Source organism: Buteo buteo, chromosome 7 (genome assembly GCF_964188355.1).
Source record: "Buteo buteo chromosome 7, bButBut1.hap1.1, whole genome shotgun sequence".
NCBI classification, from domain to species: domain Eukaryota; kingdom Metazoa; phylum Chordata; class Aves; order Accipitriformes; family Accipitridae; genus Buteo; species Buteo buteo.
Window position 1 is genome coordinate 32,870,155 of NC_134177.1, and position 18,696 is coordinate 32,888,850.

The following is an 18,696-nucleotide window of genomic DNA, read 5'->3' on the forward strand; positions in this document are numbered from 1 at the left end:
TGCCTGCGCGGGCGCCCACTGCTCACCACCTGGCTGCTCCTTTTCTCCTCACCCAGCCGGGGTGCATGGGCAGGTTTCGGTGGCATCACCCATTATCTCCCACTAGGCGCATGGGGAGAGACCACGGGACGCAGCTTCTCCCCAGGATGCAACAGGGCCCAGAAAACGAATGAATGCATGGAGGCCGTGGTGGTCTAGATGTGTGCCCCGCTTCACGGTGCTCCCAGGAGCTGGGAGTTGGCAGGACCGGCCCACGGAAAGGCTGCTGGTTGCTTCTGCAGGCACCTGCTGCCTCCTGGGGTGGCCCTGCATGGGGGGACACCTGGCTCCTGAATCAGCTCCCGCGCCCAGGCAGCTCCCTCAGGTCTGGCAGAGGCCCCTGTGCCACTGTGAGCAAGCCAGGAGCATGTGCCCTGTGGATGTTGCTGCAGGCAGGAAAACTGCTGCTTGTCCCCGCTATGCCCCTGCCAGGGGTTTGGGAGCCATGGCTGGGACAAGCCACCCTCTCCTCCCCAGTGACCCGGCTCCCGGTCTCTCCTCATGCTGCAGGTTCCCATTCAATAGCATTCCCCTGGTAGTGCAGAGGGTGCTGCCGTCACTATGCTTCAGAGTGAACAGTGAGCTGAAAGGGAGCCGTTTGTCACCCTCCCCAGGCAGAGACAGCAGTGCTGTTGTGCACCCATTCAAGCTTTAGCTCAGGGCTGTTTCTGACAGCAGCTATAGGGCCCTGCTGACAGGGGAGGAGGTGGACTCCCAGCTGGCCTCTAGCCCACGAATCGTGGCCAGAGCGCAGGAGGAGGCTCCAGTGGGCTGCCACGGGGTGGCTCCCTCTCCTCCTGCCCTCGGGCAGGGCGAGGGTGAGCTGGGGGGCAGGTGCTCACTGCAAGGCAGAAGAGCACCGCAGAGCGAGCGGGAGCAAGCATGAGCCCGGCTGGCAGGCACAGGGGTCACCACAGCTCACCGGAGCCGTGAGCTGCGTACATGGGCACGCTCCACCCGCCGTGCATAAATCCCCCCTCCTCCTCCTCCTCCTCATCACCCTGGCCGGCCATTAATGAGTAGCCAGGTGAAAGCGTAGGGGAGCTAGGCCAAATAAACCCCAGGTCTCCTGGACCAGCAGCCTCCATTGGAAAAAAACCCCTCGACCAAGCTTTGCCAGCAGACAGGTTGATGGGTTTGATCTGTGGGATGACAACACACGAGGTCAGCGGCATTTATAGCAGCAGGTTTGGCTCCATTTCCCTGCCCGCTTGGCCTCAACCCAGGGTTTTATCCCAGGCCTCCGATTAGAAAGTGCCTGTATGGAATCGGCAATGTTTTTCACCACCGACCTGCTCCTTGCACCCAGACACGGTTTGCTGGGCTCTGGGCAAAGAGCAGCGCTTGGGTCTCTCTGCTGCAGTTTGCCATCAGTGGTGCCAGAGCCGGGGAATCAAGCGGGCACTGTTTGGCAGCATGCCAGGGGGTGAGGAGTGTTTGTTTGAGCTCAAAGCTGGAGGGGGAGCACCCAAACACATGTCCTGCAGGGTACAGGGAGCCCAGGGCCACCACCCTGGACCACGGGGGAATGATGACACACTGGCACCAGTCTGCCAAGGGTGACGGGCTCCGATAGAGACATCCCTTTCTGATGATCAGTGAGACGACTCCTGCCACCTCCCCCGGGGGACACGGCTTTGATCCACTCCCACCATACCAAAGCCATGGTTCAACGGGCCTGGCAGCTAACGACCTCCTTAGTCCAATGGTGCAAAATCTTCAGCCCAGGAGGGGACCTGCAGGGGCTGGGATGCCAGCTCGGCTGTCCCCGGCTCCAGGGAGAAACATGCCATGCAGCCGAAGGGCACGCGAGGCTCTGAAACCAATCTCCCTCAGCATCTCCCAGCTCAACCCCGTTTGTCCCTCAAAGGCCACGGGATGGACCCCCCAAACACCCCCCCCAGCCCCAGGCATCGGTGCCAGTGCACAAGCAGCCCACCGAGCTGGTGCCATTCTGGGGGACCCCTGATTGCTGGGGAACTATTGCCGTGGGACCCCCAGTCCTGTCCTCCTGCTGTGTGCGTAGCCATGGTTGCCTGCATGGAAATGGTGTCCGTAGCGTAGTGCGTGTTGCTGTGTACACCTGGACTGCTGTGGGCTTGCCTCAAATAAAGATGATGATGAAATACTTGGCTGGTCCTGGGGTGCACTGGGGTTCCCCGATTCCTGGCCAGGCATGGGGTCCCCATCTTCAGGGACTCAAAGGGGAGGTGCCCGATTCAGGGTGCCAGGGGTGAAGTTGTCAGTGGCAGCGCGATGGAGCGGTCCTTAGCAGGAGCTGCAACTGGCTAAAATTGGAGCCTGCAATTTTGTCCCCCCCCCGAGTGGGTTCTAAATTTAGCAGGCGCTGGTTGCCATCCCCCTCCCAGCCCTGGCTCTCCAGGGGCTTTGGCTCTTCCCAAGGCACCCTTGCGGCCTCCCACCCGCCTGCCCCCTCACCTCTCCCTGTACTGGGTGACAGCAAGAGACCCGGAGGTGCTGAGCAGCCCCTGGCCAGCGTGGGACCAAGGCTGCCTTGGGTCACCGATTGTGTCCAGCTTTGTGATGACTGGGCTCGTCCCCAGCAGCCAGCCTTGCTCCCCGGCCCAGGTTTTGCCACCTGCCTGTTCGTGTGTCATCTGCTAATTTTACCAGCGGTGATTTAATCCCGGTTGCCTGCCTGCAGAGGGGAAGTGAGAGCACCAGCACCTGCAGAGCCCCCCGGGAGCCATCCCTAGGCGGCAAGGACACCCCGTGCCCCCTGCGTGCTTCGCCCCCCCCCCCCCCCCAGCACGCAGGCACGTGGCAGGCGGCATATCCTGGTAGCACCCCACCCGCCATTTCACCCATGACACCATGGGAAACAAGCTACCTGCCATTACCAGCGTCATCCCTGGGAGTCGGTGGTGGCCCTAAGGGACTCTGGAAGCTCATCAGTACACCAGAATTGACAGAGGAATTCCCATCAGCAGCCCAGAGATGTGCTGGGCAGCTCTCCCAGGACACCAGCAAGCCCATGACCTGAAGATTTCAAAATGATGATGACAACCCCATACCAACAGGCTTCCAAGCCCCTGGGCATCTTCCCAGGATCCGAGCAGAAGGCTCCTCTCCTTCCCAAGCTGTGAAGAGCAATATGTAACTGAGTACTATTCTTTGTCCCTTCTCCAGCAATTAGTATCCTGGTCTCACTCTGCAACGTGAGGCCTCCACACAGTTCATTTTTCCTGTGCAACCTGCTGCACCCTCCCCGAGCTGCCACTGGCAGGTCTCCATGGCAGGTCTCACCACCTTCAGTTTACAGATGGGGAAACTGAGGCACATGGCAGAGCAATGCTGCGGTGGGGGCCTGGCAGGCCCCCAGCAGCATGGCTCTATCCTAAACTCATTCCCAGTCCTCTGAGCTATTTGCAGTCCTGCAAGGGCTTGTGTCCACAAACCTGCAGCAGGGGGATCCAGGGCCAGGGCAGCCCCAAAGCCCCTGCAGGTGGGAACTATTTTCCTATGGCCTCCTCCCAAGAGCCCTTCTCAAAGGCTCTGCCTGAAGGAGAAAGGCTGCTAAAGCCAGCACTCAGGCGTGGGTTAGCCCCGAGCTCGCAGGGGGACCCGTGTGACACCACCTTGCTGGTGCAGAACCACCTCCCCAGGAAAGCAGAGGGGACCCCACGGCATGTGAGGCCCGAGGTCCGTTCCATCTGCAGAGCTTGCTATGCAGCAGGTTCTCGGGCACGGGAGTGCACGGAGCAGCACGCCCCCGGGTCTGCCACCCACCCGCAAGGCCGTCCGTTAACGCCCCAGCCCCACTCCTGGAGCAGGCCGCGGCCCCTTTAAATCCTGCGCTGCCCCAGCCCCACCCCCCAGCCTCTTCCCCCTTCTATTTTTTTATGAATGAAAAACGTTCTCGGCGGAGCCATGCAAATCGCGCCGCGCCCATTGGCTGCCGCCTCCCCCGCCCACCCAGCCGGCCTCAATGGTGCTCGGCGGAGCGGCGCGCGGGCGGGCGCGCAGCGGCATCGCGGCCAATCAGACGGCGCGGGCGGCCGAGCGGCGGCGCCCCATTGGCCGCCGCGGAGGGTAAACAAGCGGCGCGGGGCGGGGCGGGGCGCGGCGCGGCGGAGGCCGCTGGCTCGGGGGTTGCGGGCCGGCGCAGAGCGGCAGCGCGGACCCCGGTGCGGAACGGCGCCTTCCCCGGCCGCCCCCGGCCTCGGCCCCGGCCCCGGCCCCGGCCCCGGCCCCCGCCCCCGCTCGCCCCGCGGTGGCTGAGCCCGCGGCTCCCCGGCCGGGTACGCGGGGCCTGGCGGCGGGGGGGCAGGGCGGCCCGGGGCGGGGGCGGTGTTTATGAATGGCGCGGGCCGCGCGGTGTGAATGGCGGGGGGCGCGCGCGAGCGCGCGCGGGGGAAGGGTAGAGGAGGGGAGGGGAGGCGGGGGCGGAGTTTATGAATGGGGCGCGCGGGGCGGCGTGGGAACGGGCCCGGTTGCGGCGCGGCTCTGCAGCGCCGAGCACCGGCAGGGGCGGAGGGAGGCGGCCGCCGGGCGAGGCGAGGGGAGGCGAGGCGAGGCGAGGCGAAGCGAAGCGGCCCTGCCTGCCTGCCTGCCTGCCTGCCTGCCTCCTCCCGCTCCCACGGCGCGTGATGTCACGACTGTTTCTATAGAAATTGGGTGACATCACGATCCGGGGGGCTGCGACCCGCCACGGCAGGAGCGGACCGGCTCCCCGGGGAGGCGCGGCGGCCCCGCACCGAGCCAGCCCCGGGGGCGGTGGCAGGAGCTGGGGCCTGATCCTGACACTCCACCCCCCCCCCCCCCCCGCCCAGGCACACGCACCTGCCGGAGCCCGGGCGGGCCCCCTCCTTCCCGGGTCGGCGTCGATGCTGAGCGGGCCGGGGGCACTGCCTGCCTCCCCCGCACCATGGATGGCTTCTACGACCAGCAGGTTCCCTTCATGGGCCCCGGGGTAAGTTTGCCTCGTGCCCCCTCCCTGCCCCCCCACCCCCCGTCCGTGGGGGCACCCACCGCGTCCTTGGGGGTACCCCCCCACCCCGTGGGGGTTGGGGACTCCCGAACCATTCTCGCCCTCGTCCTTGCAGAAGTCCTGTGCTGAGGAGGGCCGAGGCCGGCCAGGGTCCGATAGGAAAAGGAAATTTTTGGAGACCGACCTGGCCCACGACTCGGAAGGTAGGCAGGGCTGGCCTGGGGGGCCATGGCCTCGCTGCAGCCCCGTGAGACCGCTCTCCTTGCGTTCGTCAGTTTAGAAATAATCCTGCGAATAATGGCAGTTTTATTTATTCTTCTGTGGACTGCATAAGTCTTTCACTCTGTTCCAGAGCTCTTCCAGGATCTCAGCCAGCTCCAAGAGGCCTGGCTAGCTGAAGGCAAGTCTTCACCTCCGCCTTTTGCCATGTAAAATCTCTCTGTGAGCATTTTTTTGAGAACCGAAAACGTTGTAAAACCACTTTTTGTTGTTGTTTTTTTAGCTCAGGTCCCCGATGATGAACAATTTGTCCCAGATTTCCAGTCTGACAATTGTAAGTGATTGTTCTGGGTTTTCATTCTTAGGGTGGAGGCAGGGAGGGGGGGGAATGTTTGGGTGCCTGTGCAAAAACTCGCACTGGGTTTGGAGCCGCTTCCTTGGGAAAGCAATTGTTGCTGGGGCTGAAACCGTGAAAGCATGGACTTTTGGGAGCAAGCATGTGTGGTTTGGGTTCATCTAGATGAAACTTGCAATGTCCTGTCTTTAGTGAACGGGGAAAATTATAGCCAAACGCGTGGAAATAGCTGTAACTGATCTCTGGGCTCCTTGGAGCCTTGCTGCTTGTTCGTAGTAATGTTGATTTGCTTATAAACGCTCCTTTTCCTTTTCAAGTGGATGCGAGAGCCCGTGCTGGGCTCCTTGGTTAGCCACAATCTCTGCAGTTTCTGCAGCTTTTTACAGTCCTGGCCCAGCGCTGTTGGCAAGAGCGGACCTGAGCGGTGAAACTTGAGCTGCTTTAAGCAGCATTAATCACTGGCAAGCGAGCGTGTTTAAAAGGAGGCCAGTGAAAATGTAGTCCCTCTCGAATTGCATAAGAGCGAGAGTTGGTTCTGAGCCGTTGTTCGTTGCTGGAACGGGTTAGCGGCGAGGGCAGGGACTGGTTAATGGCGTGTGGTGCTTGCGCGGCTCTCGGGCGCTGGCTATCCTGGCGTGGAAGGCTGGGTTGGAGGGGAAAGGGGGGGGAAGATCAGGATGTTTGGAGTCGTTACCTGGCAAACAGAAGTAGTAACTTGGTGTTGGTGGCTGGGTTTTGCTGCTGAGCCAGACAGCTACAGAACTTAAAGGAAATCAAATTTAGCCTGCAGTCGAACAGATTTTTCATTCCAGCTTTGTCACAGCATGCAGCGAGGGTATCTTCTCCTACAGTAAATGCATGTTAATTATTGCTCTTTGATTACTTCTGAGTGGGAAGCTTGCCATTAAACTGTTCCAGACAGCCCAAGTTTTCAGATGCGCTTTTTTTCCTTGTCTCCCCTGAGATAAAAGGCGAGCCCAGAGTCAGAAACGCAACTGGCTGTTGACATCCTAGTGCAGCCCGGCAGCTCTTGCTTGGAGCGGTAGAAACTGCAGCGTGCGTGGGAGGGTGGCTCTTAGAGCTGAAGCTGTTTCCAGTGCCTTTTGGCAGTCTCTTGTTTCCTTGTAACCTGAAGAGCTCAGAGAGAAGAGACAAACTTTTCTGGGCGATGCAGGGGAGGAAAAAGAGGGGGAAAAAAAAAAAAAAAAAGGCATTTGGTTGAGACTCTTCAAACGTTCTCCTGACCTGCTCGGCCTCTGCAGACCTGGTGTTGAAATGACTTTGTCACTTGAAAGGAGCTCTTCTTGCATGACTCCCTGCTGTAATAACCTTCCTTAACTTTCCTGGGGAGAGAAAGCAAAGGTTTCCCTTGCTGCTGCACAAGGGGCTGTGCTGGCTGTGGGGGGACTCGGACCGCGGTGGAGGGGGATGGGGAGCCCAGCTCATCCATACCGGCACTGGAAAGAGTTTAAAGAGGAGAGAGTCTCTAGCTTACAGCTTTCTGGCCCCATCTTCTCATTTCACTCTGGTTTTGAACCGTTTGCAGTGTAGGAAGAGAGAGAGGGACAAATCTGGTGCAGCCACCCCCCTGCACCCGCCTTTTGCTAGCAGGAACATGTGCTTTCCTGGGCTGGGGGTCATATTGGGGTTCAGTGCCTCTTCACTCCAGGGGAAGGTAAATCCTTCCCTAGTCCATATGGACGTTTGCAGACGTGCATTGGACTCGGTTCTTGCAGTCATATAATTCTGTGCCTTTCACCTGAGGAAGCTGCCGCTTTCTTTTATCCTGAGCAAACCAGCTTCATCTCCTACCCTGTTGCATTCCCAGGGCCAGGCTTCCCCAGCACAGCAGCAAAAAGGAACAAACGAGGCTCAGTTCTGACCCTGTTGCCTTGGGGAATGCCGCCGCCACGTGTGCCGTGTCGAGTCACGGCGATGCTCCGAACTGCAGCATCATTCTTGCCCTGCTAAAAAACCCTCATTGCGTGGGCAGCTTGGCTGCTGCCCGCTCGCTATTCCTGAGTCTGTAGCTGAGGTCCCTGGCAGACAACGGGCTTAATATTGGGGTTTAGCACCAAAGTGCCATAACACACTGGAGGGTGGTGGGTCGCTGCGCTGGGGAGGAAATCCTGCCATGGGGATGGGGAAAGCAGGGTTCCTCTGAATAAGGGATGTGTTGTTCTCAGCGCCGTGGACCGCGGAACAAGAGGCCAGATTCAGTGCTTAGAAGCTGGCTGGAGAAGTGGCAGATCCTCCCGGGAAGGCAAGGAGGCCGTGGGTGACGCTTGCAGAGCTCACCATGCTGGCCATTGTGCCACATCCCTGGCTGAGCATAGGTGCAGGTTTGCTGGCAGCACTGTCCTGGGGAGAAAGAAGGGTATATGTACAATGGTATATCTCGATTGGTTGTTTAAATAACCGGGAAGTGATGGGGTCATGCTGGGGAGATCAAGCATCATGAGAAGTTTTGCCTTTCGCGGGGGTTTGCTCCCAGGGGACTTGTGGCCCCTGGCCTGGGTGGCGCGTGGCTAAAGCCACAGGCAGGGCACGGAGCGGGATTTCTTACACACCAAAATGAAAGCAGGAGGTTTGTTTCTGAGGAAGAGTTGTTTAAACAAAGGAAAGCAGGAGCCTGGTTTCTATTTCTGGCTTCTCTCCTGGCGTGACCTTGGGTGCGTCCTGTAATGCTGGGGGATGGAGGGGCAAGCAGGGAGCTTGGCTCCCAGGTGATGGCTTGAGCGGGTGCCAAGGTCCCCAGCCGGTGCCTGGGCTGGAAATGGTGGTTTTGTTGCCTTTCCCTTAGCTCGGGCAGCGAGTGCCACCAGCAAAGCCAGCATCCTCCAGGCTCGGCCTCTTAGAGGTCCCGTCATGCTGATGCTTGGGAACAACCTGCCCTGTCCCCTGCCAAGGGATTCACCGGCAATTCAAGGCCCCAAACGGCTTTGGGGTGTCAGCTTTCCCACGGGAGACCTCTTGGCTGAAGGTTGGCGTTTGGGGCATCTCCAGCTTGGCTGGCACTGAGGCACTGGGGGGCACGCCTGCGCACCCCCGCATCTTCCCCTCCTGGTTGTGGCGCCTTGCTGGCCGGGCACAGCAGCAGCACACATGGCTGGTCCCCTTGCCCGGCCTCCCCACTGCTCTTCCATCCCCAGGGACTAAAGCGGCGCAGACAGGGGCCGTCAGGCACCCACGGGTGCTCTCACGGCTCCCGTGGCTCAGTCCCGGCATGGGTGTGCCGAGGCGTGTTCTCTGGCCCCGTCTGTAGTTAAGCTGCTCCCTCTGCCTATTTTTATATTTTATTTTTTTTTTAGCTTTTAATTACAGTGCCGAGTGCAGGACTGGAAAGGTTAAAAGCACTCGTGCACCCAACGTGCCGTTGAGGCGCTGGGGCAGGGCGTCTCCTTCCCCGGGAACCCTCCTGCCGCCTTTCCCGCTCCCTGCCTGCCCGCTTGCTGCCAGGGACCCAAAACCAGCTACTTCCCCCCCACCAAAAGCCGCACAACAGGCCTCGGTTCCCCCCTCGAGTCCCACCACCGGCCGCTCTGGCCTCACCGCCCCAGCTGGCCACGAGCTTGGCGGCAAGAGCATGTCTTGCCGAGCAGCGCCGGCCGGCCCCGCAGTGTTTGTGTAAGGAATCCAAACGTTGCACAAAGTCTAGGCTTGGGCAGCTGGTCTCTGTTAGGATCTTAAGGCTCGTTTCCCTTTTCTTGAATGGCAGCGCTAAGCTCTGGGGAAATTTTTCTTTTCTTTTTTCTTTTTTTTTTTTTTTTTTCCCCCCGGCCACATGAATGGAGCGCTCCAAATTGTTTGTGAATGGAGGGTGGTGCCCGCTCGGAGACTTTTTTTTTTTTTTTTTTTTTCTCTCTCAATGAATAACCAGACCCTATTGTACGGCTGGCAGAAAAACAACTCGCTCCAACAACACGGAGCCTGTTAGGGAGAAACATGCCCGCGATAGGCAGCTGGAGCCCTTCCAAAGCCAGTTCCCCTTGCTTTCCTGTGGCTCGCAGGGCGCCCGGGCTTTGCCGCCGCTGTGCCGGCCCCCCATTAGGGCTAGAAATGCTGAGAGCGGCAAAACCTCGCTTGGGGGGGGTATGGGGGGAGAAGGAGGAGGGGGATAAATCCAGCTTGGGAGCGGGTGGAAGGCGTGCGGGGGGCTGTGCTGGCTCAGCGCTGGGCTTTGTGTTTCAAATCCTCCTCGGGGGGTTTTATGCCCTTGGTACCAGCTGTGCCGGGCCCTTGCTGGGGTGGGGGGGAGTAGAGAGGGGAGTCAGCAGCTCTTTAAAGGTTTTGACAAATTAGGGGAGCAGCTAATTACCTGGCAAGCTGTGAACAGTTGTCCTGGAGCTATTTGCTCCTCTCCACTGTAGCTGGGCTGTGTTTAGACTTTGCATGAAGCTAATACTCCACTTCCGATTAGTCTTGGCTCTCCTCTGCAGGCACTATTTAGGTAAAGAACTCTGAGGCGCTTTCCCTTTCCTAGAACGCCTGCTTTTAGAAATTAATTAGGTTAAGTGTATATTACTCGGTTTAAAGTTATATATAGCGAGGGGGTTTGGGGGGGCTGGGAAGGACTGGGGTTTAATGGGACGTTTGCCACCTGAACTCAATACAATTGTGGGACCCTGGGACTGGGTCCCCTTGGAGCACTGTCGCTGCGGGAAGGCGGATCCCATTTAGCCTCTGGCCAGCTAACTGGGAGCTGGGTATGTCCCTGCAAGGGCGAGCGGGTCGCTCTGTCCCGTTCACAAGCTCTTGGAGCTCCAGGTTGTCAAGCCCCCTCATTCCTTGCCCCACAGCTCAGGGAGGCAGCCGCTGCCTGCAGCGCCTGGGCACGTCTCCCCTCACTGACGGGTTTTTGGCTCGGCCCGGGCGCGTGTCTCATCCGAGGCTGTTGTTGAGATGCCTGTTCCCCTCTTGCAGCCCTTGCTGTGCCCCCTCTCACCCTGTGCCGTTCCCCTCTCGGATCCCAGCGGGGAATGACTCCCTCTCTGCCCGCGATGTCCTGGGCTGGTGGGACTGTCCCAGCCCCGGGACCTCTGCCACCCCCTGCAGAAGTCAGCCCTGCCACCCCGCCTCAGTCCATCGGCACGTCAGGGGCTGACGGGGCACCGTCCTGCCGTGGTTTGGTTGCTTGACGCTCCTCTGGGGGGTGGTAATTTGGCACCTGATTCCCAAGCAAAGAGCCCCCAGGGGGATGCTCCCCAGGGGTGACATCCCCCATCCCCTTCTCCCGCACGGGTGAGCCCACATCCTCCTCTGTCTTGTTGCAGTGGTCCTGCACGCCCCACCTCCGGCAAAGATCAAGCGGGAGCTGCACAGCCCTTCCTCGGAGCTGTCGTCCTGCAGCCACGAGCAGGCTCTCTGTGCCGGCTACGGGGACAAGTGCCTCTACAACTGCTGGTAGGTAGCGCCGGGGTGGCCGCTTGCCCGCGGACCCCTTAGGTCACGGTACGGGGACTTGTCTCGTCGGTCGGCCTCCGCCAAGCGGAGATGTCCTCGTTAGCATCGCCATCAGCCCCTGTCCCCTCTGCAGTGCCTATGACAGGAAGCCCACCACTGGGTTCAAGCCATTAACGCCGCCCGCCACGCCGGTGTCTCCTGCGCACCAGGGATCGGCCCTGCCGCCGCCGCCAGCCCCGGCTGTGCAGGCAGCTGCCCATGGGGCGGCCCCGGTCCCACACCCGCTGCAGGAGCAGAGGCAGCAGACCTTTGCCATGCCGCGGCCGCCTCACCCACCTATGCACATGCCAAAGATGATGTCTGAAAACCAATACCACGCAGAGCACAGGTAAGGCTTCCCCCGCCCAAGTGGGCGCTGGCATCTTGCGGGTGTTTATGGGGACTTTGGCCCTCTTGGGATGGATCGGTGGCCTCAAGCTGTGGGGAGGGAAGGGGGTTGCCTGTCCCCTTGCTGCAGTCACAGACCGCGGGCCAGATGTTGCTGCCTGGGGGCCCATGGAAACCAGTGCGGCAAAAATTCCCGCTGGGATCTCATGGCTCTTTCTCCCCACGAGGCAGCTCCCTGCGAACGGGGACCTGCTCCTCCCAGCCCCGGGGCACCGGGCAGACCCTTCGCCTCCCCCTCAGGAAAGGCGAGGGAGGCAGAGGCTGTCACCTGCATCCATCCCTGCGGTGGCAGGCGATGGTGCTGAGTCAGGGCTTCCGCTCTCCTCTCTCCCACCCGCCGCAGCGCTCTGCTATCCAAGCTGAGCCCTGCCGGGCTGGGGAGCTGCAGGCATCCCCGTCCTGCCCCTGAGCGCCCCTGGGCTGAGGGTTGGTCCTTAGCTCCCACGTGCTTTGCGTGGCATCCCTGTGATTTTGGGGCTACGGAGGGAGAGACCCTGCTCCCCACTTCCTCTTCAAGCTGTGCCTTTATCCCCCATCCACCCTGCATCCCTGGAAGCTTTGCCAGTCCACTCCCTCGTCCTGGGTTTGCTCGCACTATCAGTAGGTGGCATGGTGCAAGTCACAGTCGACCTCCCGCTTTGCTTGTGGCATCCTGGATGCCCTTTGCTGTGGTGACGGCTGCCATGTCACCAGCTGTGGGGTGTCCCCTTCGGGCATGGGGCTGGATGTGGCAGCCCAGCAAAAGCCCCGTGCAGCGGGACCATGGAAACCCTCAGGACGTGCCCCCAGTGGGAGAGCATCCCTCCGCGGCGAAGTGGGGCTCGGCTCCGGGCGACCTTCGAGCTATGCGGGGGTTTGGCTGTGACCCCTTGGGAAGCGCAGTGCCAGCATGGGGCTTGGGTTTCACTCAGGAAGGGCAGAGGGACACAGCTCGGAAATGGAGTAATCCCAGCCCGGCAGCTGGGAGAGCTCCAGTTACAAAGCCAAATGGCACACGGCCGGCCGAGAGGAGCCGGGCACGGAGATCGGAGATCGCCTTTCAAGGTGCCGGAGGACGAGGGGGATGCGGCAGCACCCCCTCGAGATGGTCCCTTATCCACCGCTGCCAGCAGAGACTGTGCTGGGGCCCAAGCCGGTGGTGGCAGCACCCCAGAGCCGAAAATAGTGCTCCCTGCCACCGAGTTCAAGGTTTAATCTCAGCCGCGCAGGCGGATTAGCGGCCGGCTGGAGCTGCGGAGTGGATTTGGCTTTGCGTAAGCACCCGCCTGGGTGCAGCATCCCCTGGGCCCCGCAGCTCTTGCCCTACCACCCCAGGGGCAGACTTTACTGGTTTACGGAGACTTTTACTGTTGTGGGGTGGTTTTTTGTTTCCTTTTTCCACTCCTATACAGATATCCCCGCCACAGCACGGGGCTGCCATCACCCGAGGTGCACAGTGCTCTGCAAAGAGCTGGCCCATGTGTTGTCCTGCTCCTCCGGCGGGGGGGTCCTCAGCGCTTGGAGGGGGATGGGGCTCCCTACCACCCCACTGGGTCCCCCCAGACAAGCCCTCGTGGTGGCCGTGCTCCCGAGGAACCGTCCCAGCCCACTACGGGTGGGACACGACGCCACCCAAACCACCCTGGGAGCACCCTGGGCTGAGGGCACCGAGCCGGCGTGGGGTCCCGGTCTGGGGTGGGAACCGGCGGCGTGGCGGCAGGGCTGACCTTGCCACCCCTCGGTAACACCCCGTCCCTTTCCCCTCAGGTTTCAGAGGCAGCTGTCTGAGCCCTGCCACCCCTTCCCACCGCAGCCCGGAGTCCCGGGGGACAGCCGCCCCGTCTACCACCGGCAGCTGTCGGATCCCCTTGGCCCCACTGCCCCACACCCCCCTCAGGGATTCAAGCAGGAGTACCACGACCCGCTCTATGAGCATGGTGGCCCAGGGCTGCCCGGCCCCCCCAGCCATGGCTTCCAGCCCACCATGGGCATCAAGCAGGAGCCCCGGGACTACTGCATCGACTCAGGTGGGTGCGCGTCGGGGTGGGCAGCTGAGTGCCAGCGCTTGGTGTGGGGGGGTACGTGTTACACCAGCAGCACCCAGGGGAGCAGAGCCATCTCTGCTGTCTGTGGCTCATGGGCAGCAGCACGGCGGGTGCAGGGTTGAGCTTCAGGCAGTAGGTGCCATGTCACCCTGGGACTCCCGCGGTGCGGGCTGCTGTTTCGCCTGGTAGATGATCTCTCTCTTCCCCTCCCTCCCCTTTCCTTTCCAAAGCCGGGGTGGGGGGATATAGCAGGCATTCGCCAGATGCCGCACGGCGTGATCCGTGCCATAGCTACGGGCTGGGGTGCCCCATGGCACCCGCAGGGTCCCCCCACAGCCCTGGCCTGGGGCCAGCTGTGATTTCTGGCTGCTGGACCCCACCAGCATCACGGAAAAATCCTCTAATCGCCTTAGGACCTAAAAATACCCTGACCTCGGGATGGAGGGTGGCACGGCCGAGCAGATGGCAGGGGAGGTGCAGCAACGCCTCCCTTCCTGCGGGGCCCGAATTACATGGTGAAAACCCGAGCTGACTTAGACCTTGCTCCCAGTGCTCATTCCAGTGGCCCCCCACTCCCCCTACATCGCGCTGGTTTTCCCTCAAGGCTGGAGGTGGGTGCGTGGCCCAGAGTGTGCTGGGGTGGGGGGAGATGCCCAGGCTTGGCTACAGGATGTGCTTGGGGCGGAAGATGTTGCTGAGCGCTCAGTGGGACCCACGGTACGTACGTCCTTAACGCTGCTTTCATCTCCCTCGCAGAAGTGCCTAACTGCCAGTCCTCGTACCTGCGGGGGGGCGTCTTCCCCAGCAGCCATGACGGTGAGTCACGGGCATCCCCGGTGTGTTCCGTTCCATTCCTCCCTCAGGGCAGGCAGACCCCCCCTGCCTCACACCTGGCAGAGCTGCTGGGCGCTCTGAAAATGCCCACGAGAGCCTACATGCAAGCAGCACCAGCACCACTGCTAAAAATAGGGTCTGTGCCATGCAGCCGCCAGCCCCTGTGAGCATGCCACGAGGGCATGGCACCTCCGTGCCACGTAATCTGGGATAACGCACCCAATATAGCTACTAAGAGGGTTTTGGTTCCCCCAGCTCCCCAGGGTGAGGGGAGGACAGAGCTGCGTGGCGCTCGGCCAGCAAGCTGGTGAGATGCCACTGAAATAACTGGGGATGGGGCTGCTCCTGGCACTGGGGGACAGGGTCTTGGTGCTGGATTGGGCCAAGCCAGAGGTTTTTTGGGGTCTGGCTGGGGTGGTGGAAGGGTCCTGTGATCACCGAGGATCTTTTCCCCCTAGGATTTTCGTTTGAAAAGGACACACGATTGTATTTTGATGACACATGTGTGGTACCGGAGAGGCTGGAGGGTAAGAATCCAGCCCCAGAGGAGGGCTGGGGGGTGACCAGGGCTCACGGAGGGAGATTCGGGGCCGGGCTCCACAGCGGCTGGCTTTTCAGCCAAGCTGTGCTGGCACGGTGCTCTTGAGAGCTGCTGAGCATCATCCTGCACGGCTGCTCGGCGTCACCGCTGTGCCCCGTCCCCATCCCTGCCACCCACTCCGCGCCTCCCCTGCTTGCAGCGCCAATCCCAGCACCTCTCCCCTCTCTGACCCTGTGGCCTTATCCTGCACGGGGGGGTCCCAGCACAGGAGCGAGCCCAGTGTTGCTGTACGTGTCCCCAGCCGGAGGCGGCACAGCCCGGGAGGGGGGCAGAGCTGGGTTGTTTAACCAGCTGTGTCTCTGTGCGGGCAGGTAAAGTGAAGCAGGAGCCCACCCTGTACCGCGAGGGCCCTCCCTACCAGCGGCGCGGGTCCCTGCAGCTCTGGCAGTTCCTGGTCACCCTCCTGGACGACCCCGCCAATGCCCACTTCATTGCCTGGACTGGCCGGGGCATGGAGTTCAAGCTGATCGAGCCCGAGGAGGTACGGGATGGGTCCTGCTCCAGTGCCCAGCGAGCCAGGGCTGCAGCCTGGGAGCAGCCGCGGGGTGAGACTGGGGAGGTCTGTGGGGGGGCCGGATCCTTCCCATGCAACGCAGCGGCTCACGCTTGAAGCGAGACACGTGTCTTTACTCTCTGAGCAGCTTTTGAGGGTGAGAGGGGAAAAGCCAGTCACCCGTCTGCGCTAAGCAGCTGTAGAAATTTGCCCTTAATTTCCTCTGCTGCCTCGGCACGGCACGCGCTCTGCTCCTGGAGCCGCTGGCGGTCACCAGCCACAGTGGCGTTGCTCCCGGGCCCGCCACTCAGCCATGGCTCCCTCCCTCCCAAACTGCTCCCATCCTTCACCCTGGGTGCCCAGCGACAGCTCCCTGCCGGCATGGTGCCGTGCTGGAGCCGTGCAGCTCTCTGCAGGAGGGTGACACAGAGGAAGAAGCTGTTTGGGGAGTAATTGAAAGCAGCTGTAGTGCCGAGCTGCGCATTGTGGGTAATTACCCGTAATATCTCTTACGCCATGCATGGAAATTGTGGTTTATTGAAGCGGCTTTTTTGGCAGGCTCCCCTAATCAAATGTCTTTTGATTCGGCTCCTGGTTTGGTGGTGGCGGCGTTGTGGCAGCCGCCGCTTGGAGCTGGAGCAGTTATTGCAGCAGGCAGAGAATTGCTCCGGGACCGCAGTGATGCTTTCACCCCTGGCTGCTCCAGCGCCCAGAAATGAACCCCTACCCCACATTTCCATTGTGATTTCCTTCAGGGATCCAGGGCTAAGCCCTGCTGGAGCCTTCACGGCTGCTTCCTCTCTCCCCGCAGGTAGCGCGGCGCTGGGGCATCCAGAAGAACCGGCCGGCCATGAACTACGACAAGCTCAGCCGCTCCCTGCGCTACTACTATGAGAAGGGCATCATGCAGAAGGCAAGTGACCCCACTACCACGGTGGGGTGGAGGATGTGACCGTCCCCTGCTGTCACCCCAGCATCCTGGGGCACAGCAGGAGGGGGGCTAGGTTCAGCATTTGTCCTGCTGTGCTTGTTATTCCCCGGGGTCGGGGGGAGAAGGCGCAGGGCACCTCTCATGCCCTCCTCCTCCTTGCAGGTGGCCGGCGAGCGGTATGTCTATAAGTTCGTCTGCGACCCCGATGCCCTCTTTTCCATGGCCTACCCCGACAACCAGCGTCCCTTCCTGAAGACGGAGCCCGACTGCCCGGTGCCCGAGGAGGAGACGGTGCCGCTGACGCACTTCGAGGACAGCCCGGCGTACCTCCTGGAGATGGATCCCTGCGGCAGCCTTCCCTACGCGGAGGGCTTCGCTTACTGACTCGCTTAACTGCCAGCCAGCAGAGCCACGAGCACTAGCGCATCCACTTTGGGCAAATACGGTTTTGTAAAGAATATTTTTTGCTGTTCATAAGGAAAAAAACCAAACAAAAACCAAGAAACAAAACAAACCGTGCGCGCACACAAATTGGAGGAATCTAAAAGGCCTGGTGTGTGTCGCTGCCGAATTTCCACCCTTACTGTCCAAGGGCTAGTGCGTAGGACTGCCCACAGCTGGCACCTCCCGCCAAGCATCGGCGTGATGTTTTGGGGTGACGGGAGCTAAAGATGCAGTCTCTGACCCAGGCCCCGTTCCTTGCCAGCACCGCGAGGGCCGACGGCTCCGGCAGTGCCCCGGGACTGGGCTGAGATGATGTGGCCGCCTGGCCAATTGTCACGACAATCTGCTTTGCATCGAGCACGATCTGCGTAGCTGCCTTGTGTGGTGGAAAGGGCTTTGATTTGCACAGAGGAGGGATGCGGGGCTGGGGGGGCCGCCTGGGCCAGCACCCCGGGGCTGATGTGCGCAGCATCCTACCCCAACCCCGAGGAGCCTTCTGCCTTCTTCCCAAACCACCCCTCCCCACCCCATCCTCGTGATATAACCTGATATAATGGTTTCTCAGCCCCTCCCAGGTCCTCTCTGTCCCCCTCTCGCTCTTCCTCCCCAGCTCTGGCTGTGGGCCATGGGTTGCATTTCAGGGGAGGAGATCCTGACCTTTTTTTTTTTTTCTTTTCCTTTTTTTTTTTTTGATGTTTTAGGAGGAAAGAAAAAAAAAAAGGTTTCTAAACTGATTTTTGTAGATTTTTTTGTATTTTAAGGCAAAGCTTTTTTTTTTTTTTTTTTTTTTTTTTTTTGCAGCCTGGCTGCTGTTCCCAGAGCCCCTGGGGACACCCCCCTAGCTTTTCCAGTGGCATGCTTGCAGGGGGACCCCTCGGTGCCCACAGCTCCCCAGGATGGCTGCTGAAGTATCTGGTCCACTCCATTTCACCGCTCCAGTCCCGTTTCCCAGGGGAGCCGGGGCTGAACCCCGGTGCCAGCTCAGCTGCGCTCCCCTCCCCTGCTCAGCATGGCCTTGGAGCTGGGCTGTAAGGCTGCGGGCGGGCAGGGCCAGTGGGGTCCCTCACCCTGCTTCCCGGGTACCCTGCTTCCCTCCAGCTCCCCCCTCCCAGCTGCACCTCCTAACACTCCTCCACCACTCATATATCCATACCTGCCTATCCCCCTCCCTCCACTGGCTACATGTTTTTGTTGTAAATGCTGTATAGGAAATTTTTTCTCTTCCTTAGTTAGCTTTGGTTGGATTTTTTTTTTTTTTTTGACTGATTCATTCTTTTTTGGGGAAGTATGAAGATTAACTCTGGGTAGACTCAGTTGCTCTCCCCACGGTGGCTGCAGTGGCTTGTACCAGTGGGGAGCATTCGGTTGTGGGAACCCTACCTTGGGGACAGGGTTTTAACCATTTGCTCAGTGTGGCAGGTCTACAGTGCAGAAGGGGTTAATCTGAGGACTGATTTGAAATAATCTTTACTAGAGCAGGGCTATGTATCTCCTGCAAAGCTGCATTACATTCTGTACTGTGTACAATAAAGGATCTTGCTTTCTGTTCCTCCCCGGCTGCCTGGGTCCCTGCTTTGCCTGTGCTGTGGGATGTTGCCGGGGCTGGGAGGGAGCCTCTGGCTGGGCTTGTGGGGGCAGAAGTGGTCCCAGGGTACAGCCCATCACTCAGGGCATGTGGGGCCATCTGTCCTTTGCAGGAGCTGGGACCAGGTCACCAGGGCAGGGCTGCCCTCTCCCCAGCCCCAGTGCTGTTGCTCCCAGGTCTCGATGCGGCCGTGGCTTTCACAAAGCCACATCCAGTGAGAGGATCCATTTGAAATGGGGGCAGCTTCTGCCCAGCAAGGTGCAGTTTAATATTGCCTCCTCGCGAAGGTTTCTCAGCTGCCTCTGTCCCCTTTGCTCTCCCTGGGAAACCCAAGCTCCCCACCATCGCGCAGGGCTAAAGCTGGTGGGGA

The 18,696-nt window shown here is 60.5% G+C and overlaps 1 protein-coding gene across 2 annotated transcripts; it reads left to right on the forward strand.

Moving 5' to 3' along the window:
• The first annotated feature begins 4,132 nt into the window (after positions 1-4,132).
• On the forward strand, positions 4,133-18,293 carry ETV5 (ETS variant transcription factor 5). Of its 2 annotated transcripts, XM_075032307.1 has the most exons (13): positions 4,133-4,301; positions 4,833-4,972; positions 5,106-5,193; positions 5,343-5,390; positions 5,493-5,543; positions 10,838-10,967; positions 11,101-11,355; positions 13,161-13,420; positions 14,195-14,254; positions 14,731-14,799; positions 15,185-15,354; positions 16,178-16,279; positions 16,460-18,293. In XM_075032307.1, the coding sequence occupies exons 2-13, from the start codon at positions 4,928-4,930 to the stop codon at positions 16,679-16,681; spliced, it is 1,500 nt and encodes a 499-aa protein (XP_074888408.1). In that variant the 5' UTR covers positions 4,133-4,301; positions 4,833-4,927; the 3' UTR covers positions 16,682-18,293. The 2 variants fall into 2 exon arrangements, with proteins under 2 accessions (XP_074888408.1, XP_074888409.1); XM_075032308.1 differs by lacking the exon at positions 11,101-11,355.
• The last annotated feature ends 403 nt before the right edge of the window (positions 18,294-18,696 follow it).